Below are 26,420 nucleotides of genomic sequence, written 5' to 3'. Positions count from 1 at the left end.
TTTCAAGACCTCATCATTTCTGTGAATTAAAATATACTGTATTTGTACATACATATGGTTCCATACAGTCTGTAGAGCTGTATACAGTTCCATACAGTCAGTAGACATATATAGCATTTCAGTTGCAAATGTCAATGAGTTGTGTAGTCCAGGATTAGGTGTAATTGTTGTCCAGAAAACCCACCATTTAACTGTCACAGTGCTAGGTTTTGGTCAGAAACAAACAAAAAAAAAATTGCCAAATGGACCATTGTCTTGATTTTTTCTTTGTGGCATCTAGGTGGATAAAGCCAAGCAAGCTCTCTCATTGGTTAGGCCATCAGAAGCTAGACTAATGGTATTACACATTAGATTACATACCAACAGCAAAATTGACAATGAAATCAAGCACATCACATTTTGATTTACAGTGTATGGGAGATATGTTAAAAGACAAAATCTCTCTTTGGGCATTTTGGACGTCCTTGATACGTCACAGACTACAAATACGAGCAGTGGTCTAACCCATGGGATTCTGTCAGTTGTCAGAAATGGAAAGTAGTGGCAGCAGCTCTGTGTTCTGTTCTGAGTCAATGCTGAATTGCAACAAACAGCTGTTAGCTCAGCGCTAACATACTATTAGAATCCCATCGGGTGTGAGCAGAAATTAGCATTGTCGTTTTTTTCCCTTCATTTTCATTTTTCAAGATGAGCAATCAAAAGTAGACTGACCCCTCAAGCACTCCACTACCTCCACAAGAGGAATTATACAGCTACCAACATCCCATCACATAGTGTGTGCTATTTTATAGATGTGTGGTTTCCAATTCAGCATTTTCTAATGTGCGCCAATTCTGATACCAATATTTCATCTTTAGCTGCATTCAATTAAAGACTTTGCTGGGACTTTATTGCAGCTGTTGCTAACATTTTGCTCTAGGCAAGCTGCATTCATCAAAAAACAAAAAAAAAACAAAAAAAAAACCCATATATATATTATATATATTATTAGATATATATTTATATATGGGCAATGTCCCTGCAGCAACTTGACCTCTTCAACAGGACATTGGCAGTAACTGGACATGTTCATCCCGTTTTAAGTACTTTGTTGAAGGAGACATCGGCACTAACAGGATGTCATCATGTGGGATCGAAGTCACTGCTATGGTCAAGTTCTCTGCTCGCTGAGCCACTCTGGCTTGCAGTAACGCGGGTAATTGTGTGGAATAAATCAGAGACGACTGCATTGGTTTTCTCAGCCACCTTCATTTGCAACTGGGAAAATGTGCAATATTTGTTTGGGTGTAGAACAAAGTAAAGCAACATATTTCATGCCATCCTGAGGGGATTTTCTTTTTTTTTTTTTTTGTCTGGAAGTGCAACCAGCGCAGCACCGCACTTGTAATGTCTCATTTCTCTCACCTCTGCGCCACGTCTCACTGAGCGCCTCAGCTACCATTTGCGCCCTCCTTGCTCCCTCGCTCTCCAGTCATCTGAGCCGGAGAGCAGCGCACTCCTGGGCCATTGCCTGGCCCCTCATTAAGCTGAACAGTTCATTACCAAACGGAAATTAATGCCGCCTCTGCCACTTGCAGTGGGGCTTTCAAGAGAAAATGAGGAGATCACATTCTGTTTTTTTCCCTTTTTTGTTGTTGACGGAAAAAAAGAACAAAAGAGCAAGAGAGAGAAAGAAAGCGTGCAAGAGAAAGCGAGAGAGCAAGAGAGATATGGAGGGAAAAAATAAAGCATATGGCCTGCTGCAGTAGCGTGAGCAACCTCATTTGTTTAAGGAATGTATTTTCTTCACACTGCAGCTAGAAGCTTGACACTTTGCAGGCTGAGTGAAAGCAGACACCGTGGAAGGCGCCAGCATCATGAGACGGCAGCGTAACAATCACGAGCGATAACAACAGAACAAGTGGTGCCCTCCATCTTGTCTCTTCCGCTCTCGGCGTTTTTGATTTGATGCTCTGTGAGAGGAGATGAGGAAACAAGTCTAATGCGAGCATCGGGGAGCAGCAAGGCTCACTGTGCGGCCTCATACCTGAGCATGCTTTTGAACCCTAAAGAAGGGCTATGCACTTGTGAGCTGCATTGACTGAGGTCTAATCAGGGCACTGAGGCTTCCATGAGCAATGTGCGGCATGACTGTATGAGTTAGCGCATAGATGGGTGCACGTCGGGTGAAGTCGCGGGGATGAGTCTTAGTCAGACTTGGACATTGATATGGAGTGTGAGAGAGCGAGTAACACAAGTGACCCATAAGCGTGACCACTGACATAGAGGAGGCCGGCGCAGTTTACAGCCTAAAGCGTGCGGCATGGTTGCCGTCACAAGGACTGACATGTGCTCAAATGAAATTACCAAGAGAAGTGAACTGACAGGGTAAAAAAAGACAGTCATGAGATGAGAGTTGTGGCCTGTTCTCTAAAGAACCTTTCAGTGGGTGGTTTAGAAAAGAGCTTATATTCGGGAAAAAGGTTTTCCTAACTGTTTTTTTGGAGTAACAGAGTTGGATGTAGTCTGTAAGCACTGTCAAGATTTTCAAACATACTGTACCATTCTTTCCCTAGACAATACGGTCCACTAGTACAAATAAACTCCTAGTCACATCATCGCATGCATCATTTCTTCTCTAATAGTTGGATATGAGTCCCCCTGCCTTAATCACAGCTTCACACACAATCCTGCCAGCTAAGACTTCCACCAGTCTCCTGAGAGATCCTGTCCATTTTAACCCACTCTTCCTCTCACTTTGTTGCTCATACAGTAGATTCTGATTCTGGGACTGTATAAATGGGATGGGTGGCCAAGGCAATTTTAGGGAGTGCAAAGTCCAAATGTGTGTAATTATCAAAAATGACCCAGAAAACAAGATGAATGCCTTTTTCCATTTCTTCCTTTTATATGTGAACATGAATGAATGGCTAACAGAGTGCTGAACCTATTTTTATACACAGTAAAGTGACAGAGTGGAACACTGTAGAAACCTCTTTCAACACACTCTTAAAACACACTCCAGCATACATGAAGTGCACACAAAGCTAATGAAGTTCGAATGAAGCTGAAGTTGGCTTCGTATTTGCCCAATTTTTAGTCACATTTTTGCTTCATCTTAAATAATGCATCAGTTACATTCTCACAACTGTACAGCCCCAAAATTCGAAGCAATGTTACTGCTGCATTATTTAAGGTATAACAGAAAATTAATAAAAAAAAAGCTGATTCTACACATCCTACAAACACCCTCTCTCACACAAATACATGTTCACACATGGCATACACAACTATACAACCGAAATAGCATTAGCAAAGTGTTGAGAGCATGAGCGTAGGCATGAGCATAATATAAAAATAGCTTACCTTTACTAGCAGCTATTTTGTTAGTTTTTCTTTTTGTTTGGTCACATTTCCAGTTAAGTAGTTAGTTCAGGTATCCCTGCAGCTTTTTTTGATGGTCAATGTGGTTGAGGTTGGTCATCCAGATGAACATATACTCTATGCTGGTAAGCTAGCTGGTTAGGCAGCTCCTAACCAGCACATTTTGGTCCAGCTTAATCATGCTTATCGTCCATCTTAGTGATGCTGCTTGCTGGCCATGTGGGTCAACTGGCTTGGCGATGCTGGTCAGTCAGCTTGGTGATGCTGGTTGACCAGCCTGGTGGTTCTGATGATGTTGGTGAAACAGCTTGGTAATGCCGACCAACCAGCATGGTAATACTGGTCAACCCATGTGGTCAAGCTTGGTCATACTGTTGGTCTAGCTTGGTTAGGTTGATCATGCTTGTAGCTTGTAAACTAAAACATACTCTATGCAGGTCAAGAACCAAGATGATCAACCAGCTGAACAAACTTGAGCTGGTCAGGCTGTTTTTTTCAGCAGTTAGTTGAGGTTAGAAATGAATGCATATGAAAGAAACAGGGGTTGTTAGTCACCACTAAAACAAGAACATGAAGTAAACATTTACAACCAAGCTGCAGGTTTGTTTTTCTCTCCTGCTGTCTGTGCCGAGCTACATTCTTCCAGATGAGTGAGTGGAAACTAGATTTCATGAGTAGCCAATGCCCCCCTAGCCACCCCAGTGGCTTCGTGTCCAAACAGAACACAACACTGAAACCACATTCACATTTCAGCAGGACAACTGTATGGTGCATAGATCCAAATCCAGAGTGTCTTATGTTGGAACACTGGAACATTTCAGCCAACCATTACAAAAATCACTAGGCCTCACTCTCAATTCTGATGTTGAACAGCAGTCTCAATGTTGAACAGCAGGTAAACCGCAGAAATAGGCACACATGAACTTTAGCTGAAATGTGCAGGCAGGTCATAAAAGAATGAGATAAAATAGACAGAAACCATATTGCCAAAAGTATTTACTCACCCATCCAAATCATTGAATTCAGGTGTTTCAATCAATTCCATGGCCACAGATGTATTAAACCAAGCACCATGCAGACTGCATCTACAAACATTTGTAAAAAGAATGGTCGCTCTCAGGAGCTTTGTGAATTCCAGTGTGGTACCATGATAGTCCAGTTGTGAAATTTCCTTGCTACTAAATATTCCACAGTCAACACTCAAGAGGTATTATAACAAAATTATACCAGAGTCAATCGCTATAGACCTCCAAACTTTATGTGGCCTTCAGAATAACTCAAGAACAGTACGTAGAGAGCTTTATAGAATGGGTTTCCATGGTCGAGCATCTGCATCCAAGCCTTACATCACCAAGTGTAATGCAAAGCATCAGATGCAGTGGTGTAAAGCGTGCCGTCACTGGACTCTAGAGCAGTGGAGATGTTTTGTTTGGAGTGACGAATCATGCCTCTCTGTCTGGCATGAATGGGTCTGGGTATGGCAGCATACATAAGAATGGTACATGTCTGATTGCATTGTGCCAAGTGTAAAGTTTGGTGGAGGGGGGATTATGGTGTGGGGGGTGTTTTTCATGAGTTGGGTTCGGCCCCTTAGTTCTAGTGAAATAACTCCTAATGCTTCAGCATACCAAGAGATTTTGGTCAATTTCATGTTCCCAGCTCCCAGTGCACAAAGCAAGGTCTATAAAGACATGGATAAGTGAGTTTGGCGTAAAAGAACTTGACTAGTCCTGACCTCAACCCAATAGAACATCTTGAATGATGGATGAATTAGAGTGAAGACTGCCAGTCATGCCTTCTCGTCCAACATCATTGTCTGACCTCACAAATGGGCTTCTAAAAGAATTGTCAAAAATGTCATAAACACACTTCTAAACCTTGTGGAAAGCCTTAAGGCTGTTATAGCTGCAAAGGGTGGCCCTACATCATATTAAACCCTATAGATTAAGAATGGAATGTCACTCAAGTTCATATGTGTGTGAAGGCAGGCAAGGTCAAGGGGATAAGTAATCAAGCACTAGGAAAGCTTAGTTTTGAACTCATTGTGTATTCCTGCCTTGAGTGTGATGATTCTGGGTAGGCTCTTGACTAACCACGACCCTGACAAGGAGGAAGCAGATAAATGTATGGATGGATATTTAAATCCACCACTGCAGTACCTAAGCAGAAGTTCCACCATTCATACTAAAGTTATGCATCCAGTCAGCTACTCTCTTATATCAGTCTTAAAGCTGCTGTAACAAGCAACAGCCTGTTTAAGCCTGAGGTATGAAGAGGGGGTGGGAAATAGTCATGAAAAACTTAATTGTGACTCTTTTTAGTACACTAAGCCCACACAGACCTTATAAGTGGACCTTTGGGAAGAAAATAAAATGCAGGAAAAATCATTTATCGAGATATGTGAGTGTGCAGAACCGATTAAAAGTTACAATAACACATAATGTAAATGTTCTCCCACAGCTTTAACTTAAGATGGTGCCGTCCCTCTCGTCCTGGCCTACTACTATCCATCTCCCAGCACATGACTTTTAATGCATGCGGCTTAATGCAAAATCACAACTTCCCCTTAACTTTGATTATTTATAGCAAACATACACCCTCTCCTCCTCAGATTGCAACTCACACGTTCTGCCAGAGTCTGGGCACGAGGCAAGCTCGTTTGCATGCATTTGCATGTAATTAGCACATCAAACCTTCTGACTTGAAAGGGACGCCATGTCAAAAAGTACTTTGCATCTCTCCACTCTCTCTCTCTCTCTCTCTCTCTCTCTCTCTCTCTCTCTCTCTCACACACACACACACACCCAACCACGCTCTCGCTTTCTCTCTCTGGCATTCTCTTGCCTTCTCAATCCCAGTCTCTGTTATGGATGTCTGATTAGAAGAACAATTAGATAAAGTTGAACCTCTCACAAGAGAGGAATTATAGCAGAATGCAGTTTCGCTGTTTGGGTATGCGACTTTATACGTGACGGCCGGTAATCCTCCGTCTTGACTATGTGTGTGCGCCGGTAGGCGTGTGTGCGACTGCGTGTGGAGAGACAGAGAGAGACAGATTACGTGCTCTATGACTTCATTCTGCTCTGCCGCAGTTGTATGTGCTAATTGTTGATTTTTTACTAATTATCAGAGTCACTGAGATGATGAGATAGTGTGATTGACTCATCGAATTGCCTTAATTAGAGTTAACAATGATGTCAACACGCATCCGTCAAGGCTTTCAGTTTGCAGCAAAACTTCCACTCAGCCATAAAGCAAGTGCCCAAACAATTAGCCAACTCGTAATTAAAAGCCTTAGTCAACATGAACCATGACCTGAAGCAGGAGCCCATGCCTAAAAGTGGCTCGGAGGAATACAGATATCAGACGGTATTCCTACCATTTGACTGTGAAGGATGCTGTTCTAGGTGGGCTCAAATATTAATGAGGGGATGGGTGCGCTAATGAAGAATTAGTTCTGCCCTCCTTACGTTTCCTATGAAGTTTTAAAGCTGGTTATCTTTCCTACTTCATTTCTCTGCCACTAACGGCACAAAGAAAACCATTTGAAAAGTAAGAATATCAGACCCACCTACATCGCCCACCTGACCTCAAGTAACACTAGGCCACATAAATAACTAAGAGAGGGCTAAACTATGAAAGATCATGATGCTTGAAGATAATTTCACATTACTACAAAACAGCATAATAGGCTGACATCCAATCAGAAGCTTGTTACTATGCATATTATGCAGCTATTACACAATGGTGGCTGTGGTTGTTTACATGCCCTCTTTTTTTATGATGCGGTTGTTCAGTGTTTGAGTTACTGATGATACCCATTAGATACTCAGAAAGGAATATCCAAGTCCTCCAAGTTAGGGTAGGTGGTGTACAGCATATAACCTTTAGGCAAAACTATGATATTCAAGCTGGATGGATGAAATAAAACAAAGTAGTGGCATTTTTAAAAAGACTCTGAAAACCTACCAGCTGCTTTTTAAGGTTTAAAAAGTTTAATATGCCTGTTAAGCTGCGTTTCATTACACTCACATGATTTAAGAACAATGAAGAGCAATGAAACACTTGTGCAATGAATGCTCCAGTTAAAACATTTGCTTAAATTATGTATTTATTTATTTGAGATCCTATTAGAGATTTGCTGCCTTGTGCATGGAAAATAAATATTAAACTGAGATCATATATCATATAACTGATATCCTATCCACAGCACAGGAGACTTGATGATGAAAGAACTTGCTGTAGTAAAGCTACAAAAGGCAAATCACAACTCCTGTTTGACCGCAGAACACCTTTAGTAGACTCTAAATCTTGGTGGAGTGGTAGTGCACTGTTCTACTCTACAGCACCATCTAAACAAACATGACCTCCATAGAAGAGTATTCAGAAGAAAACCTTTCCCATGTCCTCACCTCCAGAACCTTTCAAAGGAACATCTAAACAAGCCTGATGCTTTTTGGAAACAAGCCGTGATTAAGTTGGACCTTTTGGCTGCGATAAGCAATGGTGTGTTTGGGGGGGTACAGAATTTCATGAAAACAACACTTCTCCAATTGTTAAGCACATGGTTGGATTAATCTTGCTTTGAGCTAGTGTTGCATCCAGAGTGACAGGGAACATTTCACTGGTAAATATCAGCATGTCATGGTAGCAAACCACATCATCTTCAAAAACTGAAGATGAAGAGGATAGTTTCTACAGCAGGATAAGAATCCTAAACACACCTTAAGAAGCACAAGCTGAAACTTTTGTCCCCCGACCTGAACATCATTGTTAATCTGTGGCTGGATCTCACAAGAGCAGTGCAGCAAACAGGCAGGGTGCCCAAACATTTGCTTCAGGCACTTTTCCTTTTTTATTATTACAGTTATTTTGAAATGTGTGATCTTTAACCTTGAAAATAAAGCCAAGGCCTAAGTTGTAGGACTGTGGCAGTGTGTATGTGTAAGGGTGGAAATACCCCACAAACCATGCAGATACAGTTAATGTTAATGTACATTACCACACAAACATTTAATCACTCAGCAAGACTGGTAAATAGTCTTAATAGCTTATATGACATATGACTATATATCCTTTTAGTTCAGCTTACAACTTAGGCCTACTTGAAACCTCCAAGCCTCAACATCCTAATGTTTTTAAGATGATGGTCATACAGGTGTGTCCAAACGTTTGACTGGTATTGTACATGTTGATAATTTCTATTTCAACCACTTAACATTCTAATATAATGATCTAACAGCACGAGGAGCTGACATGCTGTCAGAAGCTGCATTGTATGAACTGATGTTTGAATTTTAACATATTTAGCTAACCTTGACCATCACATTTGATTAAACTGTAAAATCTGCCCTGTACTGCCCTGTGGCACTAATATTACCTTCCGATATAGAGAGCTAATGAAATGAAAAATATGAAAATATGAAAAGATTAAATATTAAAATGGAAGAAGCTACATAGTACTGAAAACATGCTTGTCACTGCTGTCAAATCCAAATGTATCAGTGCTGTATGCCTCGCACGCCTTGGATGAAATTCGTTCACATGAATTCATGCAATATTTTCACAGATAACTAGCCTTTCAAGTTCATCATCATAAAGCAAGGGTCCACGAGCTGAATGCAGATATCCCGGCGGCCTCCAGTTTAACTTCAGCCAGTTGTAAAATATGGGCTGTGGCGCGGGCGCTGTCCTTGGTTGATCTTGTGGAGGTGCTGGGCTGTGCTCTCGGTTCTCCACTGCACAAAGAAAGGCTGACCTCCTGCGCCTGCAGCTCTTAAAGGCCTCGCTCCAGAGTGCAGAGCTGATGTGATTACTGGACATTTATTCCCCTTTTCTTTCATTGTTAGCGCACTTAGTATGATTAATTACGTCAAGCTCTCTCACTGACAACTCGCCTCACTCAAGGGAGAAATACCCGCACCCCCTCCTCCTTCACTCTGTCTCTTTCTATCATTCTCCCGCTCACTCCTCTCCAGTCAATTCAAATTCAATTCAGGGAGCACTCCATCTGCCATCATGGCTGCTGCGCAACAACAACAACAGCAGCAGCGGCAGCAACAGTAAAAAAAACAGACACACATAAATAAGACGACATACGTGAAACATAAGAATAAAAAAATAGTGGTACTAAAAAGGGTTCTTCGCAGTGCTGCCACAGAAGAACCACCTGTGGTCTTTTAAGAATGGGCGGTTTCCTTAATGCGTTATTTGTGTACATGTGACGAGTATGTACTATCTGTTACTAGGAATAGCTAAACGTAAGAGTAACAGATGACCTGATTTCCAAAAGGCCTAAAGGCTTTGGTAATTATACAAGTCTTTGGTCTGGGCTCAGATTTGGCTCAGCAGTTAGAACTCCGGACTATTGATGACAGGGTTGTGCTGGGCAAGCTGCCGCTGTTGGGCCCTTGAGCAAGGTCCTTCACCCTCCCTGCTCCCCGAGAGCCGCAAAAATGGCTGCACACTGCTCTGGGCATGTGTGCTCACAGTCTTAACTAGTGTGTATGTGTGTGTGTTCACTGCACAGATTAGTTAAAGCCAGAAGTCAGATTCCATCTGTGTCCGACACAAATGGTGAATATCATTGTCTTGTCTTGGCTGGTCTCCCTTTGCGCACCATCAGGCCCCTGCAACTTACCCAGAATGCAGTGGCACAGGTCGTCTTCAACGTTTCTAAGTTCAGCCATGTCACTCCACTGCTGTGTTCTTCTCACTGGCTTCCTGTAGCTGCTGCCAGCATTAGATTCAAAACCTTGATGCTGGCCTACAAAGCCAAGAACGGACCAGCCCCTCCATACTTGATGGCAATGGTCAAAAGCCGATCCACACCAAGAGCCCTTTGAGCTTCAAGTACAGCTCGGCTCGACCCGCCATCCCTCAAAATCCACGGAAGACAAGCGCCCAGGCTTTTTTCTGTCCTGGCACCAAAGTGGTGGAACGAGCTTCCCCTGTGTGTCCAAACAGCAGAGTTGCTCGCTGTCTTCAAACGCAGACTGAAGACCTACCTCTTCCGAGAATACTTGGGCGAATAGTGGAGTGGTCACCTTATTGACTTGTGCTTAGTAGTGTCTTAACTTAGAGGTATCTTTGAATTTTTAGCTTATTCAAACTGGCTGAAGAAAGATAGAGTTAAAAAGAAAAAGATTTTAGAGTTATCCACTCTAAAAATGTAACAAAAATATATACACTAATTTTGCATAAACTATTGCAAAGAAAGTTGACCAATGGATGCCCAAACATATGAACGCTATTGTGCATATATCTGAGTATTCGGTGAACAGTAAGTGAGCCCCACCTATTCATCTTGAAGTTGAGCCAGAGCTGCTTTTTGAGCTACACTTCAGCATAGCCAATCGAATCATGAATAATTTACATTTAGTGTTAAAGCACAGCACCAAAACCAGACTGTTTAATTAAAGAGATTATGCAGAGATTACAAAATGGTCATTTACAAATGAATTACGCTTGTTTTTAGAGCACAAACCCAACAAAAGTCATAAGAGGGATCTGTGGAACCCAACAAAATACAAAAGACTAAAATTGTCTCTTTAAAAGACAAGAAAAAGAGAACCTCCAAATATTGTGCAGGCTGTGTACTAATTAAAGACAAGCCAAGAACCGTTTAGGTACCTCGAGCACGGTCTATCAGTCTGACAGGTAGTGGGTTGCAGCAGCAGACTTCAGTAAAGGTAAAGCATAACCTTATAAACCTTGCTTTGCTCCCAGCGCGTCCTTCCTCTGTTCCTTCGTCTTTCTCTCTCTCTCTTCGTCTTTCTGTGCGCTGGTCTGACATTTGGAGCGGTATCAATTCACTGGACGACCACTCACCCTCTTACTCCGCCCACTCATCTGCAGCACGGCGCACTTGACACGGAATGGCCCGTTTATCCAAACAGAGAGAGAGAGACATGTGTCTGGGTTTAAACATCCATGCTTCAATTACACAGGCCTGTGCTGTGTGTCCACTGTGTAAGTAATCCACTTACACACCCAGAATGAAACACCCACAGATGTTCATCCCCCACACCAGCTGAGCAGCCAAAAGCAAGGACAGGACCTGCAGGCACACACTGTTTGCATTCACATTTAGCATCCAAAGCTACAGCTGCCTGACATGATGTTCGCCAGCTGATAGAATTTGTTCCTCATGTGTTCTACTGCGTGTCGTATTATTCTGAGTCATGCTGTCTAGTGCCTTACCTTGTCTCGGGTTTTGCTGTGTTGCGCACAGTGTCGTACGGCCCATTTCTGTCAAGCTAGGTAAGCTAAGATGCCAAGATGATGCCAAAAATTAAGATGCCATTGAAGTAACACTTTTGGTTCCCTGAAGAACCTTTCGGGGGATTAATCTTTCAGTAGCCATTTTTGCTGATGAGATGTACGATGGAAAAGAACATCTAATGTTTTTTTTCCCCAAGAGTCATGCTGTCCAGCGCCTTACCTTGTGCCCGGCTATGCTGTGTTGCGTACTATGTCTTATGACCCATTTCTGTCAAGCGAGGTTACATTCAGCTACGGAGCCAAGGAGATACCAAAATAAAGGGTCTTTAGAGTGATGCCATAGAGGTAAACAATTTGGATTCCTGAAGAACCTTTCAGTGGATTATTCTTTAAGGTACCATTTGATAGATGTAGAGTATGAAGAATCGCCTAAAGGTTCTATATTTGTAAGGTTTTACCAAACATTACAGTCAAGCACCATTTATGAAGCCTCGTATTGGGTGTATTCTCAATACTCTTCACCATCTGATAGCATTTGTTCTATATGCGTTCTCTTGAATGTCATATTACTCTGAGTCATGCTGTCTAGTGCCTTACCTTGTGTCAGGCTATGTTGCACTGTGTATTATGCCGTATGGCCCATTTCTGTCAAGCAAGGTTATATTCAGCTATGGTGGCAAGAAGATGCTAAAATAAAGGGTCTTTAGAGTGATGCCATGGTTTTTAGCATAATCTTTCAGTGAAGTAATCTTTCCATCCAACCATTTTTGCAACTGAGGATATGTTGTTTTCACCAGCTGATAGACTTAGTTTCTCATGCATTCTCTTGTGTGTAGTATTTTTCTGAGCCATGCTGTCTATTGCCCTGCTACGATTGTGTCAGGTGATGTTGTGTTGCACATTACATCATATGGACTGTTTCTGTCAAGCAGCATCACACTCAGCTGTGTTGCGTAAGACTTCTGCACCACCTCTGGTTCCTCCTTCAAGGGATGATTTATTCGAAGGATCTTTTTGTGAAAGAAGTACAAGAGTGAAGAGTCTTTGAAAAGTTTAGGGAACCACTCCATCATGTCGTAATACATCAATTAAAGGTCTAGATAGTTCACTAAAGAGTTTCGAATCTTGCTTCCTCGTGCCTCATTCTAGATCATGTCATGTCATATGAACCCTTTTTTCTCATTTGTATACTTGCTTTTGTATAGTCTTAACTATAAAGATTCCAAAAAGGTTTGTTAGAGTGATGCCACAGAACGGAGGTCCTCAAATCTGAATCCATTTTTTTTGTCCTGAATACCAAGGATTACAAAGTCTAGGACTGGAAACTGGATTTAAGGACCAGATTTTAAGACATCTGACATAAAAGAAACACTTTTGGTTACATATAGAATCTTTCAATGGATGGATCTTAGCAGAAATGAGATGTGAAGAATGTGAAGAACAAATTTCAAGCTTAAAGAACCTCCACGAGATGTTAACAGTTTTGTTGTCTCTTGGATATGCCCCTATAGATTATCTATAGATGAAACTACTACACATATGTAGGACATTTTTCTGAAAATGTCTTTATCTAATTTAATTTTAGTTCTATGAAATAAGATCAAAATTCCTCTGTTTTACAATTACAGTAATATCACTGTCAAATTAACATCAACACAATTCTGGTAAATCAAATGAAACTGAAACATAGTTAATCAGTAATGTGGAAAAATAACATTACTGTGAATTCCCTCCACCACATTACTGCACATCCAATCATTCCAGTCTACATATAACATTCTGTCTGGCTTTCAAATGTGAGAAACTACTTTTCGCACGGCACAGTCATCTTCTGTATGTTTCTGCTGAGTTTTCCTCACTAGCAGCGACTACAGCACCCAGTGTAGTGAACTTTATTCCATTTCCATGCTGAAATGTGGACTCAGCTGGTCTGAGGAATGGGTAATAGGGACTGTTACATCTTTTGGCAAAACATTTCTAACCCCTGCCATTTTGAGGACAAACCTCATGGCCCGTAAACTTCTGACAAAAACAATCTTACAGCAGGTGTGATCGGCTGCTCAAAAATAAACTTGTTAGTAAATCTGAAAAAATCACGTGTAACCATTATGTTTGACATTACGGAAATTTCAGATCACTGCAGTTTATGTAATATATACACTCACCAAGCACTTTCTTAGGAACAATAATAATGTACACCTCATTCTTGTAATTATCTTAATTATCATTACATGCGGTGTATTCAGATATGGGCAGGCAGCTTCAGGTAACATTCACATCCACCTTAAGAATGGAGGAAAAATGTTATCTCGCTGTTTTTTTAGTGTGGCATGATTGTTTGTACCAGACGGGCTGGTTTTAGTACTTCTGGGGTTTTCAACACAACAGTCTCTATGGTTTACTCAGAATGGTGCATTAAAGAAAAGAAAAAAACAACAGTTAGCAGCTGTTCTGCAGATGGAAATGCCTTGTTCATTAGTGATCTCAACAGAGAATGGTCAGTTGGGTTCGAGCTGAAAGCAAGGCTACAGTCATTCAGATAACTACTCTGAACAGTTGTGGTGAGAAGAAAAGCATTCTCAGAATGCAGGACACATCAAATCTTGAGATGGATGGGCTACAACAGCAGAAGACCATGTCAGGTTGCCCCTCTATCAGCCAAGAACTGAAGGCTGGGGCTGCAGTGGGCACAGGCTCACCAAACCTGAACACTTGAAGACTGAAAATATAGCCTTGTCTGATGAATCTAAATCTGCTGAGAAATAAAGATGGTTGGGTCAGAAATTGGCTCTAGCAGCAAAAATCCATAGACCCAAACTGGTGGAGTAATGGTGGTGTAATGGTGTGAGAAATGTTTTCTTGGGTCTGTCAAAACCAATCAACCATCATTTGATTTTCATAGCCTATTTAAGTATTGTTGCTGATCATGTGCATCCCTTCATGGTCACAACTGACCTGATCTTCTAATGGATAATTCCAGCATGATGATGCACCAGGCCTTCCCAATCACTGCATCAATCCCAATCACTAAATCCAATAGAACACTTTTGGGATGTGGTGGAATGAGAGATTCTTAGCATGAAAGTGCACCTGAAAGATCTGCAGGAACTGAATGACGCAATCATGTCAACATAGGCCAGAATCTCAAAGGAAGGTTTCCAACATCTTGTAGAATCCATGCCCTGAAGAACTGAAGCTGTTTTGAGAGGAAAAAGAAAGACAGTTGCTTGTAATGATTTACACAAAACGCAGATTTATAAATGCATGAGAGTAACATAATTCAACAGAAATCTCTAAGGTCTACTCAACTGCATCTCTAGGCCAACCGAAGGCAACTGTACTTAGTATTTAAAAATGTGCGACAACGTTTAAATTCTGTATAAAAAGCATAGAGAAATGCATGCAGGCCCAAGAGCAAATGAGCTCTGCACATGGAGGGTCAATGACAATTCTTTTTTTAATAGACGTTTGTGCCAAAGCAGTTTACAACAACGAACCGATCATCTGCTGAATGCAAGTTAAAGGTGGGTAAAGCATCTAGAAAGCCTTGAAAGTGTCCTATCCCAATAAAGTGCTACTGTTTGCTATGACTAACACTCATCAGCACTGAAAAGACTTAGTTTCTCATGTGTTCCATTGCACGGAAGATTATTCTGAGTCATGCTGTCTAATGCCTAGCTTCAGATTCAGTCAGGTCATGTTGTGATGCATATTATGTCATATGGACCATTTCTGTCAAACAGGATCCTGTTCAACTGTATTGCTTAATATTTCTGTACACTCCGTAACATATATGTGCCAAACAGAGTCCTGGTTTCTTTAAGAATCTTTCTCTGAACGAGTTTTCCAAGAATTTCACATGAGCAAAGAACCCTTTTGAAGCTTGAAGAACCTCCCCATTATGTCAACGTTCTACACCAATTAGAGGCTGGAATTATTCAGTCATGCTGTCTTGCGCCTCGCTTCAGATTGTCACGTCAAGTGAACCATTGCTGCCAGACGAGATCTTATTCAGCTACATTGCTTAAGACCTCTGCATTCTTAATTGTGCACCACCATTAATATTCATCGCAAATGCGCAGAACTGATCGTATTAACATGCACTGCCTATGACGGGCAATTCCAGTGTAGTATTTTAAAGGCCCGTTCCAGTCTTTATCACCATGAAAATTTAAAATGCGAAAGGTTGCCTTTGTGGGTTCGGCAGTGGCCCACAGGACGTGCATGAGACTGGCTCCTCCCTTCAGAACAAATGAGATGAGAGGAGACAGCAGCCGGGATTAACACAGCCTGTCGAGATCTGACAGCCTACTGACAATTTAATCACTGCCTGCTTCTCCAGGAGTGGAGAAAGAGCGTGGAGGAAAAGTTAAAAAAAAAAAAAAAAAAAAAAAAAAAAAGTGGATGTCGTCATCATTAACATGATTTATTTTGTCATATCAGATCCTGTTAATACCCTCGGCTTGGTCGTGCAGATCCTGCCTGCGCGTTTTACACCTATTCCTCTATCATTTGTCTTCACTGCTGCTGGGCATTGGACAATCCCTCCTTGTCAGGTTTTCTGCAGTGTGCAACAGAGAAGTATTTATTCATTAAATACTGCACTCTCTCTCTCTCTCCCCCCGTCTGTTTCATCTTTTATCTCTTCCCACATATCTGTTCTCCTCCTCCCTCGACACATCCACACATTTCCAGGAAATGTTACAACATTAAAGGGAGGCAAGGTGATTGCCTTTTAAAAAGCATGACATTCGTTTAAACACCAGCTTTCGTGAATATAACAAGATGTACCCTATTATGAACCCAGGCGGGCAAAAACAAAAATAGTAACTTGAACTAATAAGCTGAAGAGTGCTTTCAAATTGCCTTCATCATCCTCTCATCTGAGCAGCAAAGGTGAGTAAAAACCCGTCCTGGTCGGCGCAAAAGCTGGGTGAAGCTGCACTCATTCTCTTAAGGTTGAATATTGTATTCTAAATTACTTTTATTTTGCGAGGAGCTCCACGCATCCATATGGAAGCTATATAGCCCTAATGAATTGGAGAGCACTGTTACCATGGCGATGACAAGGTCTGCCACTCAGTAGAATGTTAGTGTTACATAAAAAAGGGTGAACAGATAAAAAAATAAAAAATAAAACAAAGCAGATGGATATGATTGAAAGCTTAAACTGTACGCATGCTCTAAGTAGGGCTGAACTGGATAGTAGACTGTTGAGTCGTGTACTTAAGGGCCTAAGGTAGCAATGGTTAGCTTGAAAGCCCTCAAAAAGCTTCATTAATTGAGAGTGATGAGAAGCAATACACAGGTCTATCAGCATAACTGGGGCTGGGAGAATAACAAATGGAGTTTCTGATTGACGAAAAATCAAAACCAATGGTTCCCTGTGTTCAAAACAAAGCTTGTGTTTGGAACTTTTTTTTCTGATAATGATCTGTAAAGATATTACTCCGCTTCACTTCCTAAATAACACAATGCAATTTCTGAAGAGCAATGCTCCTGGGTGTTGCAGCCATATGTCTATCACGCTGCACAACTACAACCTCCGCTGAATCTGTCATCTGCTCTGGTAGCTCAATGGCTTCAAGGTAGCGTGGCGTAATTAAGCAGCCATCATCAGAGAAGACATCATTAGAGAAGTGAGCTACTTCTCCGATTTCAATGGTGGCATTTACAGCATGACCACATCAATCGTTGCTGTCATGCGAAAAAAAACAAAAAAACTTGTATCTCCAAAATGGCAGCTTTACAGGAGGGGGAAAACTTTCTCAACTTTCAATGGAAGTCACAGTAATAAGATTTTAGTCCAAGTCATTCTGGAGAATTTTTATTGGTCCATTCATTATACATTTTTGACGCAATGTGAAGTAAAATGCATGCATTGCGAATGCATTTTTCATTTTAATTAAATGTTATTCAGTAGAATCATGCTTGTTTTTCCAGCTGTAGTCTTATGTCTTTATTAACTTCTGGTTGAAAGCAAAAAGAAGTTACATTTGTGAAATGCCTTAAGCTAAATGCTAAATGCTAAAACTGTGCAATCAGTTTTCATCATTGGTAACTATGCAGATACACAAAATTGAGCCCTTCTATTGGATGGGACTTCACTTATAGAACTGAAGGCCTAATGAGTCAGATTATCACCAACATAAATAAGTGTAAATAATGACATAGGAATTAAACACATTACTCACATTTCCAATGGGTTTGTGTGGGAAAGAAAACATCACTATATGCTTTCTGGAAGTCCTGGATACGTCACTGGCTGTAAATGCGAGCAGTAGTGCAACCAGCTGCAGTAGTGCAACATTCAGGCTGTTGTTGGAAGTACAGTTCAGCAGCTGCAGCTCTGTACCAGAGCTCTTAATGAAAGAGACACTATTACACTGCTACATATAAGGTAAAATACATGCTAATATCTGATACAAGCTTCAAATGTTCGTGTTTAATCTAGAATGCCAAAAAGTATTGCATATCTTAATGTATTGCAAGTACTTGAACCCCAGAAATCAGCATAATGGTACACATGGTTTTTAACAGGGTTTTGACACACTCTATGTACAAAAGTATTGAGACACCTATTTATTTATTGTTTCTTCTGAAATTAAGGCATGAAAAGAGTTCATGCTGCCTTTGTTGGAGTAACTGTGTTCACTGTCCAGGGAAGGCTTTCTGCCAGATTTCGGAGCATTGTTATGAAGATTTGATGGATAGATGAATGGATGGATAGATCAGTAGATATATCAGTAGATAGACAGATAGATTTGAAAAACTAATCAACATTGCAAATAACAATGCAAATAATTGACCTGACTTGAAGTTCTCATTTGCATCACATGTTTGAGAACTATGCGGTACAGATGTACAGTACAGACTGCAGTGCAGGGCTGTGCACCAAAAAATATATTCCAGCACTTTAGTTTAACATTATCTAAAAAGACATTTTCCTATAAATTGTGTAAAACCCAGCTCACCTTGAACGAGAGCATGACTGTTATGCGTGAGCAGCTTAAATAAAACACCCTGTATCCTACGCTGCAGCTCAGCATGATCCACCTTTTGAAAGTGCAGGCCCTTATGCGCATGCTCAGTGTTGTTTTACTATTCTGAACTCCAGCCCTCACGTGTGTAACATGGTGTAATCACAGTGATTAAAAACGCATTGTCAAGATCAAGCATGTTGAAGGTAGAGCAGGTTTTTGCACTGTGTAAAAGCACTGTGTATTTAATATTCAATATTACTTCCTCACCGACTATACACCAATCACCCATAACAATAAAAACAATTGTTTAATATTATGTAGTTACCCCTCATGCTGCCAAAACAGCTGTGACTTATCGAGGCACGAACTTCACAAGACCTCTGAAGGTGTCCTGTGGTATCTGGAGCCAAGACATTAGCAGCAGATCTCTTCAGTCGAGCAAGTTGTAAGGTAGGGCCTCCGTGGATCAGATCAATGAGCTTGTCAATGAGCTGGTTCATGGGTCGCCCTTCCTTGGTCCACTTTTGGTAGGAATTGACCACTGCATACCAGGAACACCCTACATGACCTACCATTTTGGAGATGTTCTGACCCAGCTGTCTAGCCATCACAATTTGACCCTTATAAAAGTGTCTAAGATCCATTTTTCGACTGTTCATTATGCCTGACAGGTGCTGTTGCAACCAGATAATCAGTGTTACTCACTTCACCTGGCAGTGGTTTTAATGTCGTGGCTGATCAGTATATGTACAGTATAACTAACTATACTGTCCGACAATATAGAGGCACTGTCTTCTGCTCAGAGAATGACGCAAGAGCATTTCAGGGCAGTCAAAGAAACCTGCATTTATTCTTTTCAGAGCCAAGCCACTCATCTCTGAAAGAGCTGGCTGCATCAGACTCCTCCGGTCATATCCTACAGTCCCTCCAGTGTGGAAAGATCTGCTCCTAATTACACCCTCGAGTACCCCAGCAGAAATTCTGGCTTTTCAAATAACCAACACATGCGCAGGATGACAAAAAAAAAGAAAAAAAAAGAAAAAGAAAACACCAATCAACATGGAGCAGCTAACAAGTCGGCCAACACTCTCTCTCTCTCAGGCGCACTCTCTCGCTCTCTTTCACTTTCTCTCATGTCGGCAATTAGGACACTGCGCTTTTGTAAGGCCCCCACCACCATGCAGCGCTGCCAGCCCAGCTAGTCAGGCAGAGCTTTTTTGTTTTCTTTGCTTATGGCTATGGATTAGTGAAAAATAACTAAAATCAACAGTGACGCACAGCAAGGGACGAGACATCAACTTGGGCAAAGAGTGAAAGGGGGGGGGGGTGTTTTTAAAATGCTAGTGGAATGTTCTCACACGTTTTCCCTGCCAGTGTCTGACACATACACACAAATTCACACACTCACACACTCATGCAGGACCTATAAAAAGAAAAAAAGAGAGTACGAGAAGAGAGTCTTACCTGCAGTGTCTGTGCACTCCTGCCACTGTCTCGATAATGAAGCACTCTCCTTCGTTCAGACAAAAGGCGAGCTCTTGGCTGTCTTGGCAAGGCTTGAAGAACTCGGAACGGACCGTCGGGGTTGTAGGTGCAACTTCATGTGAGAAAGGAGACAGAAAAAGAGAGAGAGAGAGAGAGAGAGAGAGAGAGAGAGAGAGATTAATCAAGAGGAATCAAGCTAATCCAACAGAAGAAGAAAAAATAGCAGCTATTTCCAGAAGGTCCATTCGCACGGGGGGAAAATTACATTTCATTTCTACTCAATGAGAAGGCATTAATGATGTTAATTGAATCACAGGTTCAAGTACAATGAATTTCACAATAAGTCCTGTGATTACAAATGAGCCCTTGAACAGACAAGATTTCTCAGCGCGTATTATGGGGTGCCAGGGTTGATAATACAGCGGAACACAGACAATAGACCGGAGGGAGCACGCTTAATGAGAAGCAATCTGTGAGTAGCTAAATACACACTGCCACCACGTGACAGTACCTCGACTGGCATACGGCGTCAACGCGATGAGGGCACAGCGTATTGGCTGCTTATTATCATTTAATTAGTGCAATGTATGGCAGACTAAACTCCATTCCTCCGGCTTGAATCCCGATGAATCAATATGGGGCGCACCACAGAAATTGCCTGTAATAGCTATTATGTCTTTTTTCCTATGTGCTAATAGCAGCTGTGAGTCATGCAGACAGAAGCTATTGTGCATGTGCACGAGGTGTTTGTCCTCCGACGAAGCCGCGGCTCGATGCATCGATCCAGCTGTGCTCGCCTGACTCTAGCATGCCTGTCATGTGCATCTACTGCAGTGCAGTCTCAACAGTCAGGCAGGGCCTACAGCAACGCCTGGGTGTGTTTGCACAGCTGTGCAGCTGCCTACCCCAGCCGTGAGGACACAAGCACACGGTGCATTCATGAACACACACATGCTCACACACATACTTGACAAGCAATAATAATCCCCCAGACATCTGTCAAAAGATGTTGCAGCCGTAGCGATCAGCAGGACCATGGAGTTCTGTGCTTTTACAGCTAGCAAGCGAGTGGGTTTCACACAAGTGCCTGTTATCAGACCGTGCCAACCATCTCCCTGCCACCGAGTGCAAGGTGAGAAAAAGCCGGCGCCCAAATAAGGCCAAGGCGCCTGCAGTAGCATGAGAAAGGTCAAATCAATCTGTTGTTCTCGGGTATTGATGGATGAATCTCAGGTCAGTTAGAGTAGGCCCTGCAAGACGGCAATGGATCAGAAGGGTGTTGAGACGAGAACAGGGTGACAAATCTTGTGTTGTGAAACACAGAGAAAAGACACACAGATCATGATCAGCGGCGGTGCTGATCTATGATGAGAATGTGAGGGAGAACATAGCTATGAGCTTGCAATGAAGTTATTTAATGGTGCCAAATGGCTGCATCTGAACTAGCTTGGTGGGTTTTATGATGTAATGTCAATGTGCAGCACTGTTAGCCAAATCCCTACAGTATTTTGACTTTTAATTCACAGAGAAATCCAGCTTAGAAGTTCCTAATATGGATATGATGCCAGCTACAGAATGAGGTATTAGCCCACATCCCCCAAAGTCCACTCCATGTAAATCACTGTAAAATACACAATAAAAGTCAAGCCAACTTACACAGCTTTTTTGAGCTGCATTAAACTTCAGGACACATAGTGTGTGATCCAAGAGTTGACTCCAACATCAGGAGATTTTAAGATCAAATCAGGGCAAACTGAAAAGACCATCTTTGGCCTCTGGGTGGATTGCTCTCTGTCTCCCCACATCACCCAGTACAATACTAGCCAAGGAGCGAGTCTGTTAGATGCTAGAACAACCTTGGTAGTTAGTGCTCTCCTTTGGGGATGTTGAGTTGTCCAATGATGTTATGTTAGCAGCACGAAAAAATGGCTGCTAGAAAAAAGAGGTGGCTGACTCGCCAGCCGTCACTTCGTATTATGGGGAGCTGGCCACGACTCTCATTTTTATTACTACATCTCAATTAGATAAACAAAGTAGTTTAATCTGCAAGGGCTCAAGAGCTTACGGAACTGCCTAGATGATCAGCAATGGAGCTACTCTATAATGTAAAATGTTATTGAGAGCATAACTTGCAATTAGGCTATTAAGAGTATTAGGAGAATGTGACGTTGTTCACAAGTAGCAGCAACAGCCAGGTTTTCATCCAGCTGTTGAATTCAATTCAAGAGAAATACCTGCCAAAAAAAGATACAGATAAGGCTACGTTTATTTAGCACTGTAGAAAAGAATACAACCGTCTACTGCACATTCAGGGAATCCTTCTAAGAAATATGAACTGTGATTACAGATAAATCTTTAATGTTGAGCAGCTTCTTGTTGCTGTTCTGGTTTTTTGTTTTTGCATTCTAAGGCTTCCTCCCTTTTAGAGTAGGAGTATTGACCTTGGATCCGACTCCTTTCTCATTTTCTATGATTTTACTGACCGGGACAGATCCAGGATTAGTGCTCCAACTCTGAAAAGATTTGTGAATCTGGGCCTAAGATTGTAGAGCAAATAACAGTGATATCACTGTTTTCTTGTTTTCTTTGATAAGATGAAGATATATTTCAATTTCTTCAATAGTCAACTGGGATAAGCTGCCTTCTATCATGTTTCAAAACTATGGCTATGCAAAAACATATAGGATGAGTCCTACGACTGTATCCTATTCACACTTACACAATTTCCTTCTGATAGCATTTCCCATTTATCTGTAACAAAAAAGCTTTTCCACCTCACGTAAGCGTACTAATATAGTACAAAGCTGTACTGCTAGAATTATACTTCTGTACTGTGCAAAAGATATCCAAGCCAGCAATGGCACCACTGTATTAGGGAAACTTTTCACTGATGATCACCATTCATGATGCCACACAGCAAAATTTGCCAGTGTTAAATTAACTAATTAAAAAGTATTAAGTTTATCATTTTTAAAGTGTTTATAGTGTTTTTTTATTTAACACTTATGCCAGTGTTAGAACCTGTTATTGACCTCTGTTTTAGCTGAGCTAGTTACTCTGGTACTGTTAAAAGATAAATTCTAAAGAGAGTTGTTTTAACACTCACCATAAGTCAGTTATATCTCTTAGAGATATAAAAAACTCCCAGTAACACCCAGTAAGAAGAAGATCCTCTGGTGTTGATTATAACAGTGTTTATATAATTCTTCTTATATATAATTTTATAAATTATAGTAGTTGAGTAGTTGCTTCCACTTAGGACTTAGGACATTACATTTAATAAACTCAATCAGCTCCTGCCAGTTAATACAATATGTTTTTATTAACTATCATATTAACACTCATCAACTTTACAAAAGGTGAAGGTTTAACTCTGCAATAGCACACGAGTAGACACTTGCACTCATGAGTAGACTCTTGCACGCAGCCTGAAGGGAAAATGGCCATTTGCTCTTACGACATCAACACTGAGGCCAAGCAGTTGCACTAAAATACAGAATACATAGGAACACCCATGGGGATGTAGCCTATGGGGTATGACAACACAACGATGGGTACTGAGAATAGGAAAGGCCCACCCAGAATGCAAATATGTGGTGCCAGAGGCCAATGGGAAAAGATGTGAGGAGTCTGTGACACCTGCTTCTGTCATATTTGAACACTATCAGTGTTAAGAAATTTAGAGCAACTCTGAAATCATCACCACACTGAAAATTCAGGTTAAATCAAAATACTACATACTTCAAATCCAGTATTTATGCTTTTCTATTGTGAAAAGGTTGCATAGATCCTACCAGCATTGGTGTTTTTGTACTGTGAAGATGTAATGTAAAGCATAGGCAACAATGATACTCCTGTGTAAAGAGAGTATTACATAGATCATAGGCACCTGAACAATGGATAAAAGTAAGTACTGGAACCCTCCTGTTTTTAAGAGAAGAGGGATCAGCAACTTTATATTCAACCAAACAACTTTCAGTGTTGATCAAGTAGAACAAAGTCATATATTTCATGGTTTGTTCTCAATCTCCCCTAAAACAGAACTGTTGCTTGAAAATGAATTTGAAAATGAAAGCAGGAAGGTCACAATTTGCTGCAAGGTTTGATTTTGTTTTTTCGTATGAACAGCATCGTGAGTAACTACTGCCACAATGCAAAAAGCAGAAGGACAGACAAGTGCAACGTGAGAGTAAAACACAGATAAAAATATAAAGGTGGGATATACAGCGATCAGTCATAACATTAAAACCAATTTTAATATGTACCACGTAGTGTCCTGTGGTATTTGACATCAAGACTTTAGCAGCAGATCTTTTAAGTCCTGTGAGTTGTCTTTCTTACTTTTGGTAGGTCCTGACCACTGCATACCAGGAACACCTGATAAAATCTGCCTGATGTTTTGGAGATGCTCTGACCCAGTCATCTAGCCATCACAATTTGGTTCTTGTCAAAGTGCCTCAGATACTTCTGCTTGCCTATTTTTCCTTCTTTTAACACATAACCTTCAAGAGCTGACTGTTTAATTGCTACAATCAGAGGTAAACAATATTTCTACCAACTTCAACATTACTATGTACAAACACCAGTCTGCCACCACCAAAATAACTTAACTACAGCATCTGAACAAGAAAATAGGATGTCAGACATCAGGCTACAGAATGATGACACAGATTCAGAGGTACTAGCCTGCATCCCCCAAATTCAACATAAAATGTGGTGCCCATTATGTAGATCACTGTAAAAGCAATTAAAAGGCTAGCCAACTTACAATTTTACATTTATTTGAGCTCATTCAACTTCTCATTCTTTTAACTGGGGCTCCCTAGTGGTACTGTGTTCTAAGAGTTGAGTCTATCATCAGGAGATTTTAAGTTCAATTCAAGGCAATCTCAACAATCGGTAACTGAGAGACCGAAAAGACCATAATTGGCTTCTGGGTGGGCTGGCCTCAGTCTCCCCACATTACTCAGTACAATACCAGCCAAGGAGCAAGTCTGTTAGCTTCTATAACAACCTTGGTAGTTAACGCTGTTCCTTGAGGATGTTGGAGTTGTACAGTGTTGTTATGTTATCAGCACAAAAAGATGGCTGACAGAAAAGAGGTGGCTGACTTCACGGTCTTAGATGAAGCACACTAGCCTTTACTTGTGTTATATGTAAGAACTGGCCACAACATATTTATTACTGGATCTCAATATTCTGCAAAGACTCGAGAGTTTACTGAGCTGCCTAATACTGTAGAGGTTTGAGATGTTTTTCAAATTCAGATCACACCAATATATAGTTGAATAGGCCATTATATTTTAATTAGGATTTTTAGTGCTACCGTATTTTAAAAAATTCTACACAGATCATAAGCTGCAGTCACAGCACCAAAAACAGGTCCAGAAAGATACATAATTCATCAGCTAAGCCATTAGAGGGCATCAGGGAGGTTTCATCTTGTCTTTTAGCTCTCCATAAACTTTCTGGGGGTTATGACATGATATAAATCATCTGGAAGGTATTGATCAGGAGGCCTTTGAATCAAATGTTTCATTGTAAAAACAGAAAATTGGAACTCTTGTAGATTATTACTGTCATTTTCCCCCCTCTAGAGTGCTGTTTCAAACTAGAGCAGTGTGGTACCTCTGACAAGCCAGTCGATCAACAATCAACAGTGTTTACTGTGCGACCACGGCCACTTACAGGCCTGATCTTTCACCGCCACAGCTTTGATTACGGTGCTCATAAAAAGGGTCAGATTGTCCCCATCTGTGGACCCAGAGTGCAGAAACATGCAATAACCGTCACTAAGCACCAAATTAAAATTATGAACCATCCATAGTAATTGCATGAATCAGGGTGTTCTTAAGGGGCTAGGGGAGGGGTTTGATGAATTAATGAACACTGCAATCGATGCTCAGGGATTCTAGGGAGCTATTAGCAATCAGCATCCTTTTAGGGTGGATCACTGATAACTTTATTATTGCTTTTCTAAATTGATTGCATATATTTCTGCAAAGTAAGGCGTATGCTTTTAAGACAGTTAGCACAGCTGTCTTAGGTGTTGAGTGTCTTCTAGTGAAACATTCAGTGCATTTTTATTGCCTTCACACAAATCACAAAACCACAATTAGCCCATATGGTACATGCTGCGTTCCATGATGCTGATGTCAGGTAGGTTATTCCAGTATAGCTATGTACAGATGTTCACTCTGCCATCCATCACAGATTACAATTAAAGTAAAAAAAAAAAACTGAATTCCATTATACAGTGAAAGTGAGCAAAGTGCAATGTGTGTTTTTATTCAAAACCATTATATTACAGATTGGAATTAAGTACAAAGGCATGATAGCACTGGGTGTAATCTCACTGAATGTCAC

At 41.1% G+C, this 26,420-nt stretch overlaps 1 protein-coding gene across 2 annotated transcripts in view; it reads right to left on the bottom strand.

The window, feature by feature from the left end:
• Positions 1 to 26,420, bottom strand: part of nrg3b (neuregulin 3b) — a 205,631-nt gene that overhangs the window by 65,995 nt on the left and 113,216 nt on the right. For both annotated transcript variants that reach the window (XM_072667885.1, XM_072667886.1), the window contains exon 2: positions 20,034 to 20,166. In XM_072667885.1, coding sequence (XP_072523986.1) covers positions 20,034 to 20,166 — 133 coding nt within the window. The remainder of the gene's footprint in view (positions 1 to 20,033; positions 20,167 to 26,420) is intronic.

This window comes from Salminus brasiliensis, chromosome 22, assembly GCF_030463535.1.
Source record: "Salminus brasiliensis chromosome 22, fSalBra1.hap2, whole genome shotgun sequence".
Taxonomy (NCBI): Eukaryota; Metazoa; Chordata; class Actinopteri; order Characiformes; family Bryconidae; genus Salminus; species Salminus brasiliensis.
The sequence above is the reverse complement of the archived record's forward strand: the minus strand, read 5'-3'. Positions and strand labels throughout refer to the sequence as shown.